We start from the raw sequence: 24,407 nt of genomic DNA, 5'->3' as shown, positions 1-24,407 counted from the left end.
AAGAAGTAAGGCTACTACTGCCCTACAAACGACATCGTTTTAACAAATGTTTAACACTGTATCATTTGATGTTTGGATCATTTATTCCCCACCGAGTTAATCACAAGTTAAAGAGCAAAGTCCGGACTTCCAGTGGGAGAGCTTTGAACATCTGGAAGGCTGAGAGAAGGTGAGTTAACCCTCTTAACCTCGTGGTCATCGTGTGGGAACATATCAACATGCTAATGAACAAGTACACTTGTCCTGTCGTGTTTACGATCAAACAAAATGAAAAACGTATTAACTTTTATTACTTCTTTTGATAACCAGTTCCTAAACTCACCTCGCCATATAAATATAGCTACATTTAGCTACGAAGTGTGATATGTATTGACACAATTGACTATTGGAAGATATGGAGCATCTTTAAAGTCAACACCCCTCACTAAAATGTGTAGATTTTCTATTCAAGGCCATTAATGGCAGTAAATATTTAAGGACATAGAAGTAAGAATTGTCAGTTTCAAATGTTTGATAATCCAGTGTCAAATATTCAGAGCCTGAATTCAGGGCCACGTACATTTAATGTGTGTATAATTTAAAAAAATGTAGTTTGTGCAAAGATCAGCTGTGTGTCTGTCGCTCCTCTCCAGTCATGCTTCTGGTGGATCCAGGTCTGTATATCGGCACTGCAGCTGACCTGAATGATAGCCAGGAATTGACCGACACAGCTATCACTCATATCCTGTCTGTGGACTCTGTGGACTCTGCCCCTTCACTTCCTGCTGATAGGACCTTCTGCAAGAAATGGGTGAATGTTCTTGATGAAGTAACCTCCGACCTCCTAAGTCACATGGATGACTGCTTCTCTTTCATCCAGATGGCAGTGGATGGAGGTGGGGCTGCACTTGTTCACTGGTAAGCATCAGAGACCAACAAGAATGTGTTTTTTTCCTACTCGGCTTTCTTCTTTCAGTTGTTATCATCAATGTGGTTTTTCTAGAGTACTGACATAAAAAAGCAACTAGTTGAAAAAAATGCAGTGTTATTTTTCTGCTCCTAATTCATTGATAAACACAACTTGAAGAGAGATATTTTGCCTTGCTTATAGTTGGTCTGTTAGGTTATATTCTTTGACTAACACAGGCAGAGGTCAGTGGGTGCATCCGTATTGCAAAGTGCCTACAAAATCTGACAGTAGACAGTCCCTTCTCTCCGTGCTGTATACTTTTAGGACCTACTGTTCAGGAGGCCGATATTTGTTTCTACTTCATCTGATTCATTCAGTGGCATCATTAGGCATTGTTATTGCTGTATCAAGTATCCATTGCTGACAGTTGCTTCAATATGTATCCAACAAACATATACATCAGAAATAAAATGTCAAAAATGCTAACTGGTCATTATTAGTGTGACATATTTTAATCTCTTGTTTTCATGGATCAACTGCAAAGATTAGTTATATGCATTTGAAGGAAAATCACAGCCATTCATAGATATTCTTCCACTTAGCCGCATTACAACCAGGCGTGAGTAAAAACAATAGAAACAATATATTGAAAGATAAAACAGAGCTGCTCCGTCTGACTTGTCACATTAAGTAAGAACTAAGCTTGTCGTTATGTATTCTGTGGCTAATTGGTACTGGACAGGTTGTTAAAAAGAAGGTGAATCTGGTGTCTGCAGCACTGCTCGCACACTGTAACGGGCTTGTATTGTGTAATGGGCATTTCTGTAAACAAGAGTTTGTTTGAATAAAAGAAACAAAAATGTGCTTAATAAATGTTTACCCTGAATCACCACAGAAGAAGTCCTTCACCGCTACAGCCCTTATTGTATAAACATTTTTATAGATGAACTGATTAAATTTGGCGCTGAACCCTTGCGGTCATTGTTGATGTCATGATTTGTTTCTGTATATATTTGTCAGCCAGGCTGGTCGGAGTCGCAGTGCTGCCATAAGTACTGCCTACCTAATGAAGCGACACCATCTTGGCTTCAATGAGGCTTACCACAGACTGAAGAGTGTTAAACACGATGTACAGTAAGTTCCTGTATACCTGTGTCTTCACTTCTTCAGGAGTGAATGCCTCATTTGTGTAGTCTTTAATCTTTACTGGTTTTTGGACCAACACTTTGAATCTTCATACATAAGTTCTGCTCTTGGAGTCCATATTGGGTAGAATGAAAGGATAGTTAACCTTTTTATTTTTCAGGGTCAACAGTGGTTTTGAGCAGCAGTTGTGTCTGTATGAAGCCATGGACTGTGAAGTGGACACCTCTAGTCCTCTTTACAAACAGTACAGACTGACCAAGATCGCTGAGAAATACCCTGGTAACAAAACACACACCACACACAGCATTGTTTATACAAATCAGTGTCTAAGCTAACGTGTGTGTGTGTGCGTGTGCGTGCGTGTGTGTGTGTGTGTGTGTAGGGTTGCAGTTTGCTCCCAAAGACCTTTTTGCTCTTGACCCCGCCACCTCCAGCTCCTCTGAAGTGTCTTACCGTTGTAGGAAATGCAGGTATATCAATCAATCATTATTCATATGGCACCATCGCATAACAACCTTTATCTCAAGTCACTTTAGGAAAAAATAATAATGACAGCTATAGACACATTATCAACAACAATAATGTGTAATATAATAGACTGATCAATCTAATACTTCATATAATAGTAATGACGATGAAATGAGGAGACTGATCATGCTAATTATATTACTAAAAGCTGAGCAGCTCCATATTTGTAAGGATGATAATAGATGTTAGGTGCTGATGTTTACAGTGTTCAGCCAATTGCAGGTATTTCCAGATGATTGTAGAGACAACTGTGGTGTAATTAACAAAAATGTTTTTTTCATTTTATCAAAATAAACACAAGGCCTTTCAAAACACACTCATTTAGTTGGCAAATATTTTCAAAGGTTTGTGGGCAAATATCAAGTCATTTGAGCATTGTATATTCATAATTACACTATTTTTAAAAAAAATATATAAAATAATGCAACCAGTATGGGAGTTTATCATGATGTTGGCTTTGTCCATTGCACATCAGTCACACTATTATTACGTGGCTGTTTTTAATAATTCAGCATTTTGTGCAATACCCATAATTACACTCTAGTGTGAAAGATGTTGTCAACTTTAAGAGCACCCTTCAACTTTTAAAAGTCAAAAGTTTCAACATAAAGATTTGCTTTTCCAAATCAAGTTTCAATATTTGAAAACTATTTTCCAGATTTTGGGAACCCCATTTACAGGGTTTTTTCCATATACATGATATAAACATGAGAATAAGTACTGGGGATTCTATTAGGATTAAAAGAAGAATGTTTAGCTGGGATTCTGTATTATAACAAAGACACTGAAATAGCATCAAGCTGCTGTTTTCCTCTAATTCTTCCTTTTTATGTCGACATCACCTGTTGATTAATTGTTTTCTAGAATCTATTCAAACAAAAGAATAGGGGAAAAGATAATCCTGACTGCATCTCTGTGCTTCCTCTGTCTCCCCTGCAGACGTGCTCTGTTCCGCAGCTCCAGTATTCTCAGTCACTCTGTAGGAGGAGGAGTGCAAGCCTTTGGTCACAAGAAGATCACTAACGACACTGGTAATAAACCGAACAACCACTCAGTCAATCAATCATCAACATTTTTATTTAGATAGAGCTAAATCATAACAATAGTTTTCTCAGACTTTGAAAAAGGAGCATTTCTAGACGGTGATCTTTTAAAGGTCAGAGATGAACAATGTTGTATTCTGAACATGATATGATGTAAATGTGCATCAAGAAAGTCTGCGAATCACAAAGAGATGAGACAGAACAGCCAAAGGATGTCAGTGTAATCATTTACCATCAAATCAGATCCAATGTCTCCAAAACTAGTACCGGAAAACACATATGGTTTTTGATGATGACAGCTTTGATGATGACAGCTGATCACGTTCAGCTGTCAGTCAGCTTTAGCAGCTGTTTATGTCCCCATAAATACACACTGTGTTAATTCTAATCAAATACACAGTAACAGTGTTTAGTCTCTTTATGTTAGCTGATAACAAACACCTGCACATGAAGAACAACCTGCAGTCTGCTAATAAAAACACTAACCACCATTTCTACAGGCTCAAAGCTTTCATATTTCATTATTTGTTTTTACTGATAATCTGAGAGTGAACTCTGTATTTTAGAAAACACTAAGGATGTATCAGGATTATTGAAAATGTTTTGGAAGGATCAAAATCTCACCAAAACAGGATGCATGACATTTTCAAACCATACGATCATTAACGGTCATGATGAATGTAAAACATGTTTCTAACTGTTATCAGCTGTTCTAATAATGAAGGAGTCGTTTATGATCTTTTGGTTTGAACATTTAAATGAACAGACTTTTTGTTTGATGGTGAATCAAAAAAACAAATCAAATATAAAAACCGGGAGTGATCGACCAACACTCTCACATAAATTTTTAGAGAACTTATACTTCATATTTGGTTGTTAATCTTCATGTTAAACACTATTTTAACTCCAGCTCATCACAGATTCTTTACAAACTGACAGATGTTTCCAGTCTGTTTAAAAGTCTGCTGTGTCCGTCTTTTCTCCGTTCTAAAAACACTGCTGATGTTGCTAAGTTTCATTGAAGTCTGATCTGCTGCAGCGTCCAATCAATGAGTGATATTCGATAAGGGGGGCGTGTCTGTCAGTAAAAAGACTTTCTGGAAAGATGCTCTCATGTTTCCTCGATCATAGCTCCTCAGGGTTATTCCCTCGCTCCTCGCTGCCGAAATAAGCGACTTGAGGCGTCCTTCAACATGGCGGCACGGAATGACTTCTAGTTCAAGCGAGGAGAGAGGAGAGAGGAAACGAAAAATAAGAGACATGAGGAGTAGCCATAGACACCATTTCAACATCAACAACAATAAACCAGTATGAAGAGAACCAAAACATCTTCAATTGAGCTCATGCACTTACTGGAGTAAATCACCTTCTATAAAAGGAGAGCACTTTCTTCTAGTTTCATGTTTCTTATTATAATGACTTTAAATGTTTTCTTGTCAAGGAGACATCCAGTGTACGTCTTACTTCATTGAACCAGTGCAGTGGATGGAAAAAGTGTTGCTTGGAGTGATGGATGGACAGGTATGGCATTAACTACACAGAACAAGTATTATTAAAGGACATGACATACTGAAGGGATGTTTTCACAGTGAGTTGAACTACTTTAAAGTTCACTAATTTGAACATTTTCATGTGGTTAAGCTTTCATTTAAAGCCAGTTCTCCCTCATCTCTGATATCTTATGGTATCATTGTGTTTCTGTCATTGTGGGTGTTAACCATGTTTGGGTTTGTGTATTTTTTTGTTTGTAGCTCCTGTGTCCTAAGTGTAGCTCTAAGCTAGGCTCATTCAGCTGGTGTGGAGATCGGTGTTCGTGTGGTTGCTGGGTTACTCCTGCCTTTCAGCTGCACCGCAACCGAGTGGACGAGATTCGACACCTCAATGTACACAAATAACACAACTGAAGAAGTGTCTAAAGGCAGAAAAACACACCAACAGTGGAACAGCCAATCATTTACAAGACCAACAGGGCAACGTGAACATGGGAAAAAACACCTCTGCCCACATCAAAGAGATGCCTTTTTCATTCTGCATAAATGGAGTTACATTATTTACCATTTGAGATGCTATCCATCTGAATCTGATTCATTTCTATCCATAATTCACTTCATTTGGAGAGTGAATTGTGGCCACATTCTCTTGAATTATTGTAAACATAGATCATATTAAATAATGGTTCAGTTTGAAGATAAATTGACTGCATATAGTTTGTTATGTGTGAATGTTAGCGTAACATTTTGAGCTGTTTGAAGAAATCTCTGTGACGACTCCTCTGGTTCGTGGACGCAGCAGTACAGTGCAGAGCTAAAATCTCTTTAACTTTGCTGATTTTTTGTAAGTGTCCTCAGTGCAGTGCATATTCCTTTCTTTGTTATGATTTCTACAGGGTAGGCTTAATCAAAATAAATAGATACTTTATTGATCCCGAGGAAAATTCAAATGTAATTTTGATGTATTTTGCAAAAAATGAAAAAAAATATTGTAGAGGCAAAAATGTGTTTAATTTTCACCTGCTGGTAAGCAAACAACTGGAAAAAAACACGTGTGCCTTGAACGGTTTACCATGGAGCTGAAGCAACAACAAAAAATCCAAGATATGAAATTGTTTTGAAGAACACTGAAAATGTCAGAATGGTGAGAAATGTTCAAGACTGGTTTACAATAAGGTTTACGTATACAAGTGTCAGAATTATGAAGCTCGGGAGCATATTTCTAGTTGTGCTCGAAAAGGATTCAAAGCTTTGAGCTTCACACTTGGACACAGTGTGTCATTTGGTGGCATGTGTAACTTTTGTCTCAGGCACCACTTCATCTTACTGATACATGTAGTTTTAGTCTAATATGTGAGAAATGAACACGTTAATGTTTCATTGTACTTTTCAGAGGGAGAGATGAACAGCATTAAATACTTTCTCTGGTCCTAATCATGGAGAACACAGCAGATATACCATATGCCTTACAAAGAGGTAATAGGCAGACTCCTTTAAGAGGAGTGGGAACCAACATCTGTAAAAAAAAACAATCTCTGAATAGTTTATAGCTAAATTAATTTGGTTGTTTGTTTCAATAATAAAATGAAGACTTAATGCCATGTGCACACAGCCAGATGAAGGAAATGTCTTCAATTGACCTATGCCAGAGGGATGGGTAATGGGTATATGGGGCCTCAGCCTATTGTTTACAGTGTCACTGGTTGTAAATGGTAAATGGACTTGAGCTTATATTGTGCTTTTCTAGTCTTCTGACAACTCAAAGCACTTTTACACTACCTGTCACACCCACCCAGTCATACCCTTTCACTCACTGATGGTAGTGATCTCTATGTAGGATCAGAAGTAACTAATCCCATTCATACACCACAGTGGGAGCAATTCAGTGTCTTGCCCAAGGACACATTGGACATGTTGCTCAGCTGGGGATGGAACCCTCGACCTTCCGGTTGAGAGGCGACAACTCTACCAACTGAGCCACAGCTGCCCTGTTGATGTGACCTGTACACTAAATCTGATTGGCCGTCCTTGAAGGTACACACTTCTTGGTTTGGTTCCTTCTTATTTATGTTCATACCTCCAAAGAACCAGAAGCCACTATGCCATAGTGCATTCCTGTGATGTTTTTAAACTGTCTGTTCCTCATTTTCGCACTGAGTTCGGGAAAAGAGCGTTCAGTTTTGCTGCTCCCTCCGCATGGAACTTTCTCCAAAATGACTTGAAAATGGCAGATCTCATTTCACTTCAAGCCTTTGGATCTTAAAAGATAAAATACGCAAGACCATGGACAGTGCCTGTGTTTGTGAATTATAATCCGCGGTCACGACTCTGCACTTTATCTGTAAACTAATTTGAACGTTGTAATTGTTTGTTGTTTGTAAACTGTTTCTTTATCGTGTAATATTTATTATGACGTGTGCTCTCTTGGCCAGGTCAACCTTGTGAAAGAGATCTCGATCTCAATGAGTTAATTTACCTGGTTAAATAAAATTAAAAAATTAAAAATATGTTAGAGAGCAGGTCATTAACTTTAGAGTTGAACACACTATAAATAAAAATACATAAAAATTTACAATTTCGGCAGAAAAAATCATCAGGACTTCACTCCCTCCCATCCAGGAGATCGCTAAAAAACGCTGCCTATCCAGGGCTCAGAAATGACACCTCCCACCCCACCATGAACTGTTCTCACTGCTGGACTCTGGAAAGAGGTTCCGCAGCCTTCGAAGCAGAACAACCAGGTTCTGCAACAGCTTCTTCCCACAGGAAAAATAATAAGCCCTCCATCCCCCCTCAAATCCCCACACAGGACTACCTCACTGGACTGTGCAATATAATATAACAGTACACGTGCAATATATTTAATACCTTTTATAGCAATTTTATACATAGTCCTTTTTATACCTATTTATGTCTGCACCTTATTCTTATGTAAATACTTGCTGCTGTTTTTTTTTATTCTGCACTATTTCGAGCAAACTGCGAAGAAATGTTGTTCTTATCTGCACTGTAAAGTACAATTTGAATGACAATAAAGAGTCTAAAGTCTACAATCACTATTTTGATTTCATAATTCAAGATTATCCATTTAACCTTGGCAACATTGTTGTATTGTCTCTGCCAGTTTCAGACAGTGTAGGACTCGTTGTTTTTCCCTCTGAAGCTCCTCCTGGCTCACTTGACCCGTTAGCTTGGCAGAGAAGTAGGTTAAATCCTGCATGAAGAGGCCCACAGCCCCTCTGGGTGTGGGAGGGATCTGAGTAAGAGTGCAGGTGTCGAATTGAAAATTGATGTGCTTGGCCCTTTGCAGGTTTGGTCCCCGTTCCTCAATCCATGTCAAAGGTCTGTAAGGACAGAGATATTAATTAGAGGTCTATTATATTTTAAAACTGTCCTCGCAAAGTCACTTGTGTGTGGTTCCTTAACTATCATGGGCGCAGGTGTACAAAAGCAATCTGAGCAGACTAAAGCTATCAAATAGAATGAAATCTAGAAATTGGGTTGTTCAAAAGAAAAAATGAATAATGATCAGATAATCCAATCCTGTCTTGTCTTTCTTGATGTTGTTTCCAACTTTTGCATTGGGATAATGTTGATCCAAAACCCAAGATTACACTGATCCCAACGGAGAGCTGGATTCTGGATTACAGGAACAACTCTTAGAAAATGTTTAAATTGGTCAAACCATTTTTATAATGATGTATTTACTTTTTAATATTTGTATACTGTGTCCTTGCTAAAGCCACAAATTAAACAATGTAGTGATAGGGTTGTAAAAAAACAGGACGAAAGTAAGATTTATTATCTTATTCTGGATAGAAAAAAGTGGATTTCAAAATCTGTATCATTTAACTTTTTGAACAAGTCTCTGCCCTCCCTATTGCACCTTCCCCCCACCAGCATTCAAGAACAAAATGAAGGGACAGACAGAACGTTAAAAGGTCAGATATTAAGGTTGAACCAACATCTTAAGTGGATTCTGTTTTTTTTTTGTCAATAGGTATAGCCACACTGGAAGAAATGCATGCTGATCCTTTCTCACCTGTTGTCAACAGTAAGAAGCGTAGCAGTCATTTTACTGTAGTTTCTATCAGAATGGTGGTCCATGGTGGCTGCGGTAACTGACAGCTCACCAAACCACTCAACCAAACAGGTGAGGCGAGCAATGCCAGAGAATGATGGGAAACCAGCTCCAGGTTTCAGAGGTCCACCTTGTGTAAAATGCAATATACAAACATAATGACTCCATTTCTATGGGCATGTAGCCTTCTAACACCAAAATACCATTTTAATATGACAGTTAAAGTATTCAATGCAATGAACAGTATGATGTTTAATAATCTGTGAACACCATCGAGCCAGATTCTATGGAAGCCCATTTTCTAACCCTAATTTAAGCCTTTTGCTCCTCTTGGGTGCATAGGCCGCTGACGAATATCCTCCATTTCACTCTGTTTGTGGCTTTTTGCTCAAGCTCTCCCCAGTTGAGACCACTCTCTGACATTTCTGCCTCTACACTTCTTCTCCAGCTGTTCCTGGGGCGACCTCTTTTCCTTTTCCCCTGGGGGAAACAGGGCTTGTCGGGTGATGTTTGTGGCAGGTTTTCTGAGGGTGTGGCCAATCCAACTCCACTTTCTCTTTCGGATTTGTAAGTCTATGGGGTCTTGGCTTGTTCTTTTCCACAGGTCCACATTGTTGACTTTGTCTTTCCACCAGATGTTTAATATCCTTCTGAGGCAGGTGTTGATGAATGTTTGCAGCCTGTGTGTTGTGTGTTTTGTTGTTCTCCATGTTTCGGATCCAAACAGCATCACTTGTTTAACGTTGGAGTTGAAGATGCGTATCTTGGTGTTTGTGGAGATGTTTTTTGAGCTCCAGATCTTTCTGAGCATGTGAAACACCACTCTAGCCTTGTTAATTCTGCTTCTAATGTTGGCCTCTGTCCCTCCAGTGGTGTCCCCAACACTGCCTAGGTAGGTGAAAGCTTCTACCTCCTCTAGGGCAGTGCTGTTCAAGAAGATGGGGTTTCTGGTTTTGGAGTGGATCTTCATCACTTGAGTTTTTGTTATATTGGGAGTGAGACCAAGTTTTATTGCAGTTTCTGAAAGTCTGTCTGTGTTCTCTTGCATTTGTGTCTGTGTATGGGAAAGGAGAACTATATCATCCGCAAATTCAAGATCATCCAGCTGCTCCCACATTGTCCACTGAATTCCATTTCTCTTCCCCTCAGTTGTTTCCCTCATGACCCAGTCAATAGCAAGAAGGAAGAGGAATGGTGACAGAAGACATCCCTGTTTAACGCCTGTCTTGACTTCAAAGCTCCGGGAAAGCTGGCCTGCATGCATGACCTTACCCAAGGTGACCTCATAAGATTTCTTGATAAGGTTTATGATCTTTGTGGGGATTCCATAGTATTCCATTAATTGCCACAGTGTTGTCCGGTCTAAGCTGTCAAAAGCTTTTTCAAAATCAATGAAGTTCATGTGCAGGGATGTGTTCCATTCAATAGACTGTTCAATGACGATGCGTAGTGTTGCTATGTGGTCTGTGCATGAACGGTCTTTCCTGAATCCTGCTTGCTGGTCCCGGAGCCTCTTGTCCACAGCTTCCTGGAGATGGTTGAGAATGACCCGATTAAAGACCTTACTGGACACTGAAAGTAGGGTAATCCCTCGGTAGTTGTTACACTTCCTTAGTTCACCCTTCTTTGGTAGTTTCACTATGTGACCCTCTGCCCATTCTATGGGTGTCTCTTCGTCCTCCCAAATTCTCCCAAAGGAGCTGTAGAGCATGTCTGTAGATGTGTTTATATCAGCTTTAAGGGCTTCAGGTGGAATATTGTCAGGGCCAGCAGCCTTGCCGGTGTTCAGATGTTTGATTGCAGCTTTTATTTCAGTCTTTGTTGATCTTCTCCCCAGGGCCTCCTCGCATGTTGAGCTCCAAGCAGCTTTAAGGTGTTCCCACTCTTCATTCGTTGTCCATTCTTCCTTCTTTCTGAGCTGTATCTCTGCGCTTTTCCTTGAGAGAATATCCTTGAACTGTTTCATCACTTGAGCATTGCTGAGGTAGTCAGTGTTGTATTTTGCTCTTTGACCCTTTTCTCGCTGATATCTCTTCAGCCTTAGCTTGAATTTCCCTACCAGGAGATGGTGATCTGAGGCTGCGTCTGCCCCCCGTCTTGTCCTGACATCTTCCATAGTTCTTCTGAACTTTTTGTTGATGCAGATGTGGTCGATTTGGTTTTCCGTGACATGATCTGTTGACACCCAGGTTGTTTTGTGGATTTTCTTGTGGGGAAATACACTCCCCCCAATCACCAGATTATTGTTCACGCAGGTCTCTGCAAACATCTCGCCATTTTCGTTCATGGTCCCCACTCCATGTTTACCCATCACCGTCTCATATCCCTCGTTTTGGCCTCCAATCTTGGCATTAAAGTCCTCCATTAGGATAATGATGTCCCTGTCTCCAATACTACTGAGTAGGTGGTTTAAACTGTCATAAAACCTGTCCTTGACCTCCTCATCTGCAGCGTTGGTGGGTGCGTAGCACTGGATTATATGGGCTTTCACTCTCCTGTTGCTGGTATTGAAGGTTGCTGAGATGATGCGAGAGCTGATGGGTTTCCATTTCTAACCCTTACCCAAAAGAATAAAAATGAAAACTTGGCTTTGTTGAGATTTTTTTTTGTGCCCATATTAAATCATAATTAGGAGATAAAAAGTCGAAATAATTCATAATTATGACTTTTTATCTCATAATTATGATTTAATATATTATTTTAATTTTATTGTTTTACTAACTGGCGGAAATGGGCTTCCATAATATTCTAAAACTTAACTATGATATCTTTTCAAGGTAAATGGAAATATAAAAGTCACACTCCTGATTACTCACCAGTAAAATGAAGGGTTCCTTCTTGCAGGACTTTGCCCTCTACCTCTCTCTTAAGAGCTTTGTAGTCTTCTGATAGCAGCTCGATGTGTTCCTCATGGAGAATCACTCCTATTATTGAAAAAAAAAAAAAACTTTAAATAAAACTCATGAATACCAACATACAGTTTAACCAAGGGTCATGTGCAGAGAAATAACACAACAAATAAGAAATACACATGTTGGCTCCATGTCTCCCTTACATATTAAGCTCTATAAACTTCTTTAGTTCATTTGTCTTACTTGAGATTGCAAGTGTGACTCATGCACCTGATGATGTGTTGATGATGAAACAATACTTTGTACAGCCCTAAGGGAAACAAACTGATGAACCATTGCTTAGATTATGTATTATTTCAGAAATAATGTGAATGGTCTGTTACAAGCATTTCTCTGACCTGCACATACAACAGTAGAACTGAAACGACCGCTGTAGCTCAGTGGTAGAGTCGACCATCTCACAAGAAGGTCAGGGGTTCAATCTAAGCTCCTGATGACCTGTGTTAAAGTGTCCTTGGGCAATGACTTAACACCAATATGCTCCCACTGCTGCGTCTCTGGTGTGTGAATGTATATGATGGGATTAATATTGATGGTCACTTTACACAGCAGCCTCTACCATCAGGGTGTGAATGTGACATGTAAAGTAAAAGTGCTTTGAGTAGTCAGAAGACTGGAGAAGTGACTGTCAACATAAGTACTTAATAAATGTCAAATCACCCTTTTTCTCGGCAAAATCCCACAGCTCCTCAGCAGCCTTATAGTCCAAGGTCATGGGATACTCAACACAGACGTGTTTACCTGCCTGCAGGAAAGCTCTAAAAAATACAAGAGAGTCCAGAGTTGGTCAAAGAATTTTAATAACACTATGTGAAGGAATTCTGGATTCCATTCCCAAAAATTGCTTCTCTTACAGGCCAGTTTGAGTTTAACTCCTCTTGCAGATTCAAAGATAATCTCCTATATTTAAATGATATACTTTATGTTATAATTTTATAAAGACCAACCGCTTGTGAGTATTTTGACAAACTTTCTGACACTGTCTATTCTTATATAATTTATTTTGAGTGGACTCTGTTATCCTAAATCAAAAAGGTTATCTATCCAAATGACAAACCACAGAGTTAAGTTACCTCCTTCTCAAGAGGATCAACAATAAGACCTTCTAACCAGGTGATCCTCTTGAGAAGGAGGCTGACTCCAAAGAAGTTGAAAGGGAGTAAAATAACCAAGGCAAAAATGATATATAAGAATAAAATAGAAATGCAATTAAGCGATGGCAACATTAGAGCAGCCTTGCTAGGTCTCCATTAACCATTATACAAGTAAGGCCCAAGCAACGTATCTGCATTATGATGTGGATGATGCTGACTTGTAAAGCACATATAATTCCCTCGCTCTAGTTTCTATGAAAAAAAATATATCTTCATAGGCTTCGATTGTCAAAGTACAAGCTTCTGGAGAATCCCTTTCAGATGTTTGCTGATTCTTGACAATTACCTGAAGATTAATGCATGAAAGATTTTAAGAGAATTTGAAAGGAAGAGGCTGTCTCCTTAGAGTAAAAACATTTAGACCCCTTGAAGTTTCCCTTTCAAGCTATGAAAGGTGTGGTGGAAATATCCATCACTTGGAAAAAACGAAATCTCTTGAGATTTTTATTTTCTGACTTCTCTTAAGGTTTAAAGTGAATCTGCACATTTAAATTGAGCAGCTTTTTGCAATTTTCCTGATCAGATGTTGTTGTTGTTGTTTTGAAACTATTTAACATAGAGAAAACAGCAGGTTTTATTAAGTTATGTCAAATGTCCTAGTTACAGCTGCAGGTCTTGTAAAGGGGGTAGCTCCAGCTGCAGGTCTTGTAAAGGGGGTAGCTACAGCTGCAGGTCTTGTAAAGAGGGTAGCAGGTCTTGTAAAGGGGGTACCTACAGCTGCAGGTCTTGTCAAGGGGGTGGCTACAGCTACAGGTCTTGTAAAGGGGGTGGCTACAGCTACAGGTCTTGTAAAGAGGGTGGCTACAGCTGCAGGTCTTGTAAAGGGGGTAGCTATAGCTGCAGGTCTTGTAAAGAGGGTAGCAGGTCTTGTAAAGGGGGTACCTACAGCTGCAGGTCTTGTAAAGGGGGTAGTTACAGCTGCAGGTCTTGTAAAGGGGGTAGTTACAGCTGCAGGTCTTGTAAAGGGGGTAGCTACAGCTGCAGGTCTTGTAAAGGGGGTAGTTACAGCTGCAGGTCTTGTAAAGGGGGTAGCAGGTCTTGTAAAGGGGGTAGTTACAGCTGCAGGTCTTGTAAAGGGGGTAGCAGGTCTTGTAAAGGGGGTACCTACAGCTGCAGGTCTTGTCAAGGGGGTGGCTACAGCTACAGGTCTTGTAAAGAGGGTGGCTACAGCTGCAGGTCTTGTAAAGGGGGTAGCTATAGCTGCAGGTCTTGTAAAGAGGGTAGCAGGTCTTGTAAAGGGGGTAGCTCCAGCTGCAGGTCTTGTAAAGGGGGTAGTTACAGCTGCAGGTCTTGTAAAGGGGGTAGTTACAGCTGCAGGTCTTGTAAAGGGGGTAGCTACAGCTGCAGGTCTTGTAAAGGGGGTAGTTACAGCTGCAGGTCTTGTAAAGGGGGTAGCAGGTCTTGTAAAGGGGGTAGTTACAGCTGCAGGTCTTGTAAAGGGGGTAGCTGCAGGTCTTGTAAAGGGGGTAGCTGCAGGTCTTGTAAAGGGGGTAGTTACAGCTGCAGGTCTTGTAAAGGGGGTAGCTACAGCTGCAGGTCTTGTAAAGGGGGTAGCTACACCTGCAGGTCTTGTAAAGGGGGTAGTTACAGCTGCAGGTCTTGTAAAGGGGGTAGCTCCAGCTGCAGGTCTTGTAAAGGGGGTAGTTACAGCTGCAGGTTTTGTAAAGGGTCATTCAGTCTATAACAGAATCTTACATAATTTTTGATCATTTTTTGTAAGTCTCATCACTTTTGATTTCTTTGATTCTTTGATGGTCTGAAGGACAGGACTAGCCTTTATATTATTGTTATAAAGAATGGGAGCCCAGCAGATAGAATAGCGTTTCCTCTGGGAAAAGCAGGTCATCTAAACCACTAATAATAGAATGGGCTGTTCTCTCCACAGTAGACACCTGGTATAAAAAACTGAATCGTATTATCTTATTTGATTCTTTGTTCCTCAGTCCATGTACTAATGTATAGATGGTGTCTGACATACTCCTGTCTTCTGTTTATTTGTAAATGTATGGATGTTCTGGGTACGCTGTAAAAACTGAAATTACCTGATGTTCTCTTCATGAAACGCATTCTCAGTGCAGATGAAAGCCACATGAATGTCGTCTCTGCTCAAAGCCTCTTGAATTGGGATCTGACATATCCCCTGCTGAGGGTCCAGGCTTCTCCTGTTTACAAAAACATCAGTCAGGTAAACCATGTTTAACAATTTCTTCTTTTAAAATAATGTATTTTTAAAAAGCCATTTTGCAGGCGGTGTACTGTCTAATACAAAAAAACACTCTAAAGCTCTACTGTATATTCAACATTCATTCCTTCAACCAAAGGGGTGTGTAGTGGCAATCTAACATCAAGTGCCACTGGAGGGAATCCAAAGTAATTTCTAACTGATGGTAAGGTTAATGAGTAAGGTCTTTTACCTGCTTTTTGTAAAGTGTCTCCAGATAACACCTGTTGTGAGTTGCCGCTATACAAATAAGGATTGATTGATTGACGGTGGGTAAAAAGGCAGGAACCTGCCTTGGATAAATTAAATGCATTCTTCCTTACTGAATAAATACAGACATGACATGTCCTGTATTTTCATGCACATCCAGCTCTAATGCATAAACCATTTATCAACCTCTTTCCATGATATGTACGACGGAGGATTAGGGCCACGTTAAAAACATCAAGATTAAACTCGTAAAGATAGAAGTCTTAAAACAAATGTTAGAGCCTGTATTTCGTTAACCCAATATGCTAAAAAGAAAAAAATATGATGGCGGTTGACGCAGAGAAAGCCTTTGACCGTTTGGAGTGGGCGCCTACCTCTTTAAAGTATTAGAAATATAGGAATTTCCAGAAAAAAATATTACAATAATAATAAAGATAAAATACTTAGGTTGCATTATAAGTTCTGACAAAAAAACATAAACCAAGGACAACTTATTGTCCTTGGTAAAAGAACTAAGAAGTAGCATCAAAAAGTGGATGTATTAAGATTTGTGTGACATGAATGAATGGGCCATTAATGTACATGTTTCTATATTTACTTAATTATATACAGTACTGTGCAAAAGTTTTAGGCAGGTATGAAAAAATGCTGTAAACTAAGAATGCTTTCAAAAATGTAAGTGTTAATAGTTTATTTTCATCAATTAACAAAATGCAGTGAATGAACAGAAGAGAAATCTAAATCAAATCAATATTTGGTGTGACCACCCTTTGCCTTCAAGACAGCATCAATTCTTCTAGGTACACTAGCACACAGTTTTTGAAGGAACTCAGCTGGTAGGTTGTTCCAAACATCTTGGAGAACTAACCACAGATCTTCTCTGGATGTAGGCTTCCTCAAATCCTTCTGTCTCTTCATGTAATCCCAGACACACTCGATGATGTTGAGATCAGTGCTCTGTGGGGGCCATGCCATCACTAAAAGGACTTCTTGTTCTTCTTTACACTGAAGATAGTTCTTAATGACCTTGGCTGTATGTTTGGGGTCGTTGTCCTGCTGCAGAATAAATTTGGGGCCAATTATACGCCTCCCTGATGGTATTGCATGATGGATCCAATATCTGCCTGTATTTCTCAGCATTGAGGATACCAGCCCCAAACTTGCAAGGAACCTCCACCATGCTTCACTGTTGCCTGCAGACACTCATTATTGTACCGCTCTCCAGCCCTTCGGCAAACAAACTGCCTTCTGCTACAGCCAAATATTTCAAATTTTGACTCATCAGTCCAGAGCACCTGCTGCCATTTTTCTGCACCCCAGTTCCTATGTTTTTGTGCATAGTTGAGTCGCTTGGCCTTGTTTCCATGCCTGTTTCTTTGTGCTTTTTCAAAAGAGCTTGAACAGCACATCTTGAAACACCAGTCTGCTTTGAAATATTTGTCTGGGAGAGACCTTGCTGATGCAGTATAACTACCTTGTGTCTTGTTGCTGTGCTCAGTCTTGCCACAGTGTATGACCTTTGACATGAAACTGTCTTCCACAACCTCACCTTGGTCTCAGAGTTTGGCTGTTCCTCACCCAGTTTTAAGCTTCCTACACAGCTGTTTCTGTTTCAGTTAATGACTGTGTTTCAACCTACATGTGACATTGATGAGCATTAGCACCTGTTTGGTATAACTGGTTGATCATACACGTGACTACAATCCTACAAAATCCCAAAAGTGTACCTATAAGAATTGATGCTGGTTTGAAGGCAAAGGGTAGTAACACCAAATATTGATGTGATTTAGATTTTTCTTTTGTTCGCTCACTTTGCATTTTGTAAATTGATAAAAATAAACAATCATTATTTATATTTTTGAAAGCAGTCTTAGTTTACAGCATTTTTCACAGCTGCCAAAAACTTTTGCACAGTACTGTGTATATATATATATATATATATATATATATATATATATATTTTTTTTATTTCTTGTTTTCTGTGTTGGGTGTTGGGATATAAATGTAAATACCTCATGGGATCCTGATTAAACTCGTTAATTAACGAGTTCGAGACCAGCCTGCAGCAAAATGATGAAAGTAGAACTCTTTAAGAATAAAGTGGTTATTTTAGTCTATATCAGAAGACCAGCAGCATCCTGTTCTCAAATGACAAACATGGAGGTTTCACTAATAAGGAAATAGTCTACTTCCTTGTGTAGTCGGTAAAAACAGTTCAAGAGAAGTTTTCACTTCAACTTGTAAGACCTTGTTTATCTGTAAAATGATGAACAGGACACAAACTGTCTCTGCACATGAGACACTTTAACAAGGCAGACCGATAACAGACACAAATAGTTGTGTTGGGGCTTTACTTATGCAGATATGAAACTACACATGCTTTTGGCACATCATCATCTTAACATTGTCATAAAATATCAAGAAACTGAAGAAAGAACCACACTGACTGGGAAGATGTTGTCTGCAGAGGAAAATCTATGTTCTACTTTCATCATTTTGCGCAGGTTGGTCTCGAACTTGTTAATTTACGAGTTTATTCACGTAAATTAACGACTTTAATCTCATATTTACGACTTCATTCTCGTAAATTTACGAGTTTAATCTCATAAATTTACGACTTTATTCTTGTAAAGTTACGAGTTTAATCTCGTAAATTTAAATTTAAATGTTTTTAACATGGCCCTAATCCTCTGTCGTAGACATGAGACATTTAAACATAAAGACTTTCGAAAGGTACAGCAGAAAAATCTTTCCTTTACCATGTATGAGAGGACACTTCTGTTAATCTACGCCTATGTTGTCATGGATACTACTGAGAGAGTGGACCCAGTCCTTAAGGACTAAGCATTAGCAGACACACAGCACTCTCCACAGACCAATGTGGAATATATGCCTCCAAGAACACCTTTCAATATGGCCTTAGTGATTTGATCTCAATGCTTCCTGGATACATTTACATTTGTACTTAAGGCTTTTGTCATCAGATAACTAAAGCCACATGTTGATAGCAGGTGTGAATATGACCTCAGAGGGACTCTAATCTAACCTTCCTCTAGCTGGGCAGCTGTGTGTTACCTGGATATGAATCCTCTGATAGTCAGTTTCTCTGCAGGACTGCCAGGCAGGGGGGCCAAGATGTCTCTAATCCTCACCCATCCAGCTGTGCCAATACCAACTACCACTGCTCCAAACATGTTCACTGAAAGACAAAGGATTTGTGTAGTAGATCCGTAATAGGAATCAAATCTCATTTATCACATGACAAATCACTTTTTCATACTCCAATCAGGGCCGTAGCAGGATTATTATGAGTCATCCTATTTCACCCTTACCACGAGCATGGAAAATGTCTCACTTTAAAAGAGATGGTATGTTAGAAATAGCATTGAATCTGTTAAAAGCTTTTATAGCTCACCTTTTATGTTTCTACATTTTTCTAGGAAATACATTGTCATAATCTTGTCATTTTTTTTTAACTCGTCTTGATGAGTTATCACAAAGTTAAGGTTTTAAAAATATTTGGCATTGAAAAAACGTATGTTCATCTTTGAATTCTTAAATTCAGAGATTCATACAAGCTATACATAGTAGCAGGTCTCTGGTTTGTCTATCGTTTGGAAAGTGGATGCTTGGTTGAAAAGAGAAAATAAAACAATCTGCTATGACGTTTCAAAATGAAAGCCCTTTGACATTTCAGAAATAAGTAATAGTTGCAGGTAAATTTGGATTACATTTCAGACTAAACTGCCTGTTTGCACAGTCTAATTTAAGTTCAGCTTTTAGCATTTTAACCATAGACTGTAAAAATAGACAACTGTTATTGTGTTTTGCATTAGTGTGTGCATGTGGAGTCTGAAATGGTAAATGGTAAATGGACTTGAGCTTATATAGCGCTTTTCTAGTCTTCCAACTACTCAAAGCGCTTTTACACCCACCCATTCACACCCTTTCACACACTGATGGTAGTGATGATCGCTATGTAGTATCATCCATCAGAAGTAACTAATGCCATTCATACACCGCCACCGAAGCAGCGGGAGCAATTCAGGGTTAAGTGTCTTGCCCAAGGACACATCGGACATGTTGCCCAGCTGGGGATCGAACCCTCGACCTTCCGGTTGAGAGGCGACTACTCTACAAACTGAGCCACAGCCGCCAATCTGAATTGATTTGTGCATTGTATTTTACGAGTTAGGAAAGTTAACATTTGCTTGTGAATAGCGATGAGACAGTTTCACTCCCATAGTGATCAGTGTAGTGATGTTACGTTTGGCACCGAGGCTTTGAAGCATGTGTCGAGTAGGAGGGGCATTTCTAGCCGAGGCCCCGTATCAAGGCTTGTGTCAACCGAACCCGAGCCTCTATGTCGACGTGGCGCCGCCATAACCATTGTGCTACAAAGCTTTCATGTATTACCGTGCTGAATCGCTTGAATTACTTTTCAAGCGTTTTTAATTTCTGTCACTGTCATCATTTTCTGTGTTTATTATCAATGGTTTATTATTTTGATTTGAAGGTGAAGTGCTTGGTGTGCGTATGTATGTATGTATGTATGTGTGTGTGTGTGTGTGTGTGTGTGTGTGTGTGGCAGATGACAACATAACTATTTAAATTGGACAATTATACACTTCTCTTCTTCAGGCTTTAAAGGCCATGGTGGCTGCTAAGTACGAGAAGACCAAGGAGAAGGCCAAGGCCCAGGTGCAGAAGGTGGTGGCTGTCAGTCTCACGTCTGACATGTGGACTTCCATCAATATGGACGCCTACCTTGCCGTGACGTGTCATTTCATCAATGAGAATGACAAGCTTGCCACTGTGCTGTTGGGAGTGGAGAAATTTCCCAATAGCCACACTGCAGGGAACATTGCTCAGGTGAAAATCAACCTCATGGAGGAGTGGGGCATTAAGCATAAAGTCAGATGCCTTGTAACTGATGCTGCAGCAAACATGATTGCTACAGGCAAAATCTTACAAGTGAGGCATGCTATATGTATCGCACAATCCCTAAATTTGATCGTAAGAAAGGCTTTTGATCAGACCCCTGGCCTTAATGAATTGCGCACCAAATCTAGGAAGATGGTGACATACTTCAGGACAAGCACCACTGCAAAAGAGAGGCTGACCCAGGTGCAGGAGCAGATGGGAAGACCATTACTTAAAATGATACAGGAGGTGGAAACTCGCTGGAACAGCACCTTCAGCATGTTTGAGCGTCTGTATGGTCAGAGAGAGCCAGTGGGGGCAGCTCTGGCCTCTCTAAATACAGACCTCACCCCGCCTCATGCACAGGAATAGAAGGCCATTAGAGAGTGCCTGCTTGTGCTGTCCCCATGAAAACCTGGTCAGACGCGCCAGGGAAATCTTGGTTAATGTGGAGTCCATGAGCATAATGACAATGGCAACCATGCTGGACCCAAGGTTCAAAAGTCTTGGGTTCCTCAGCCAGTCAAAGGCCAGTGAGGCAGTTAGGCGACTGAAAGCTGAGTGCGCCAGCATTATTAAAATGCCAGATGTTCCTCCATTGCCATCAGACACACCAGCACAACCGTCAACCTCAACCCAGGCTGCTGGGTCTGCAACAACCTCTGGTCATTTTTTATGTTTACTGCTCAGTTTGTGAATTGTTGTTGACATACAAGTCCTGGTATATTCGTATCATGTGAAGTATAATTACTAGCAATAATATATTTTTCTACATTTATTAGGTGGAAACCTGTGGTGCCTGCTGGACAACAGTGTGGACCAGAGCAGAAGAAGCTGCAATGCCACCGCTGATGCCACAATTGAGGTCCAGGGCTACCTCAACGAAACAAACCTCCCAAGATCAGATGACGTACTGCTTTATTGGAAAAGACAAAAGTCTGTCTACCGCCACCTCTACGAGCTGGCACTACAATTCTTGTGCACACCAGCCTCCTCTGTACCATGCGAAAGGGTATTCTCCAAGGCTGGGGAAATTGTTTCCAAAAAACGGAATCGACTGAGCCCAAACACTGTGAAACAACTCTTATTTTTAAATAAAAATTAATAAAAAATCTTCCCTTTTCGTCCCAGTCACAAAAGCACCTTCAATTTCACTGCTCTCACTGAAGCACATTCACTTTCACTTCCCAGTAAGCCTACAGAAGCACTTTTACTGCCCAATCAAACCCCATAATGTTGTCCCTCTTTCTTTCAATCTTCCTTTTTTCCTGGACTTGTAGTTAACATAAGTCCTCAAACTTGTTGAACAATAGATTTATATATATTATTGTTTCATAGGCTATATCTTGATAGGAAATCATAAAAAAAACAAGATCATCGAATGATAATATGATTATATTAACGAAGGTATGTCATAAAGTAATATCACGTGAATCCTTATTGGTTGCCGCAGTAGTACAATTTGCCTTCAAATGTCAGTAATGCAATGGCATGTGATGTGATCAATAATAATTTGGCTGCTTTAAATTGTTTTGACCAGTAGGTGTCACTAGTGTACACTGTGTTAAATGAGGCCTCGATACAATTGGCTGGAAAGCCTCGTTGCTTACAGTCTATGATTGCTTCACAAAGCCTCATTTCGCCATCACTACTGATCAGCACGTGCAGCGGGACAAAGCTCGTGAATTGTTAGCTGAAGAATCATTTGTTAATTATTATCAATTACTTGTAATATTTAGCTGTATTGTCGTTTAAAATAAAAAAAAATAGCTGTTGTATGCTTACCGCTCTGTACCTAGAGGTCTTCTTCTTCTTCTTCTTCTTCTTCTTCTCTGGGCTCTTTTGGCAAACAGCTTAAAGGTGCATACCGCCACCTACTGTACAGGAGTGTGCAACATCATGTGACTTCCCTTCTCAAGAATTTAAATTTGTGTAATGTAAGAACAAAAAAATAATCCTCTCATATTCCATCTACACCCTGTAGCTCTGATTTTCTCTTTCAAACTGTCTCTCTCATTTACATACCCATTAAAGGTAATAATATCTGCATTTTCCTCAGTTCTGCATCTTTCACACTCATCACTGTTCCTTTTCCCCAGTATAAACATTGTGTCATTCAGCCCAGTATGACCTACCCTAAGTCTCATTATGATTTCCTTCCTTCTATTCCTTTCTTTATAGCTCCTAACCCTACTCACAGTCTATTCTCCTACTAGGATTTTCTTGTTAAACAAAAAACAGGGTCGAAAAACGTTTTTGCAGCATTGACTGCAAATATTAGCAGCTAGCTGTTATCTTTCATATAAATGTTTATTAGTGTCTTCCAGACTTACATAGTCAATATAGTCATATCGGAAATATATATATATATAGCCTATATAAATAAATAAATAGCTTTGCCAGTGTGGTTCCTTATCACAATTGATCAAGAAGGCCAAAACATTCTCTGCTCAGAGGGCCTTGCAATTGATTTTGGAAGAGAGAGAAGCTTTTGATGATGATGTAGAGGAAGAGGTTTCAGAATGTGAGGATCACATTTCTGATAATTCAGAGTCTGACTGGGGCTGTGGCTCAGTTGGTAGGGTCGTCGTCTCTCAACCCGAAGGCGATGTGTTCAATGGGGCTGATGTGTTGTCTCGACTAACATGGTTACTGTATGTGTTCAGCTTGTGTTGTGTAAACTAACCTGAATGGGTTAAATTTCTAATAAAGGTAAAATAAATAAAAATCAATAGTTGTGAAAAACCTTGGTTCACCTTGATGTTCTTTTTTAATGACATTTCATTGATAACAAACAAAAAACGACTCAAGCTCAAGCTCAAAGGTGATCGTGCTTTTGAAGTCAAAGGCCCTACAGCACCCTTCGTTGACTATTTCAAGTTACGTCTTAAAACGTATTTCATATATTAGCATTTGGTCCTGAATAGGCCGTTTCTCTCAGGTTTCCTTTGTTGCTTTCGTTATTGTTGTTTCTTCGTTCTTGTGGATATTATGAACTCCTGTAAATTGAATTTTTATTTGCATTGTACAGCACTCTGGTCAGCTTCTGCTGTTTTTAAATGTGCTTCATAAATAAATGTGACTTGACTTAACTTGACTCATTATTCACATCAAACTGACCAATTCAGTTTATGGCCTCAGTTTAGGTCTGTTGGTAGAGCAGGCACCCCATGTACAGAGGCTATAGTACTCTTCACACTGGTTTCAGGCTTGTCTCATGATCAGCTATCAGTTGGTGCATGTCATCGTCCGCTATCTCCGCCCTAACTTTCCTTTCTCTCCAGCTGTCCTCAGAGCAGTAGGAAGAGGCTTCAAGTTGGGGGTGCTGAGGTGCATTGTATTTTTCTTTTTGTAATTGATAGGCTATAGTGCATACTCAAAGTATTATTATTATTATTTTTTTTTTTTTTTAAAGATTTATTTTGGGCTCTTCGTGCCTTTAATGCAGAGAGAGGACAGTGGATAGAGTCGGAAACCAGGGAGAGAGAGCGGGGAATGACATGCGGAGGGGGGCCACAGGTGGAAGCGAACCTGGGCATACCGCTCGAGACGAGAGTCTCAAAACATGGGACGCGCGCCCTAACCATTGCGCCACCAGCGCGCCCCTACTCAAAGCATTTTTATTTAGTGATTTGAATAAAAGCATTTGTGAGAACTTGTTATTCATACCTTCACATTCTAATATAATGTTGGTTACTATGTGTGTTCATATATGTGTGTATCTGACCTCATTGTACAGACAACATCAGACAAGACGAACGCTCGTCTTGTCTAATGTTGTCTGTACAATGAGGTCAGATACACATGAAA

The 24,407-nt window shown here is 39.7% G+C and overlaps 2 protein-coding genes across 3 annotated transcripts; one reads left to right on the top strand and one right to left on the bottom strand.

Annotated features, from left to right (window-relative positions):
• dusp12 (dual specificity phosphatase 12) lies at positions 1–6,707 on the top strand. Its single transcript, XM_020647047.3, has 8 exons — positions 1–169; positions 633–897; positions 1,910–2,023; positions 2,196–2,314; positions 2,418–2,505; positions 3,503–3,594; positions 5,048–5,127; positions 5,358–6,707. Exons 2-8 carry the CDS (start codon positions 635–637, stop codon positions 5,499–5,501), a joined length of 900 nt encoding a protein of 299 aa, XP_020502703.1. The 5' UTR covers positions 1–169; positions 633–634; the 3' UTR covers positions 5,502–6,707.
• On the bottom strand, positions 3,623–22,464 carry blvra (biliverdin reductase A). Of its 2 annotated transcripts, none has more exons than XM_020647045.2 (8): positions 22,383–22,464; positions 18,750–18,873; positions 15,286–15,405; positions 12,750–12,847; positions 11,994–12,101; positions 9,139–9,307; positions 8,190–8,440; positions 3,623–4,819 (listed from the first exon to the last, which is right to left on the bottom strand). In XM_020647045.2, exons 2-8 carry the CDS (start codon positions 18,866–18,868, stop codon positions 4,653–4,655), a joined length of 1,032 nt encoding a protein of 343 aa, XP_020502701.1. In that variant the 5' UTR covers positions 18,869–18,873; positions 22,383–22,464; the 3' UTR covers positions 3,623–4,652. The 2 variants fall into 2 exon arrangements, with proteins under 2 accessions (XP_020502701.1, XP_020502702.1); XM_020647046.2 differs by having other exon boundaries at positions 3,623–4,816.
• Between the last annotated feature and the right edge of the window lie 1,943 nt (positions 22,465–24,407).

The sequence above is a fragment of the Labrus bergylta genome, chromosome 4 (genome assembly GCF_963930695.1).
Source record: "Labrus bergylta chromosome 4, fLabBer1.1, whole genome shotgun sequence".
NCBI classification, from domain to species: Eukaryota; Metazoa; Chordata; class Actinopteri; order Labriformes; family Labridae; genus Labrus; species Labrus bergylta.
The sequence above is the reverse complement of the archived record's forward strand: the minus strand, read 5'-3'. Positions and strand labels throughout refer to the sequence as shown.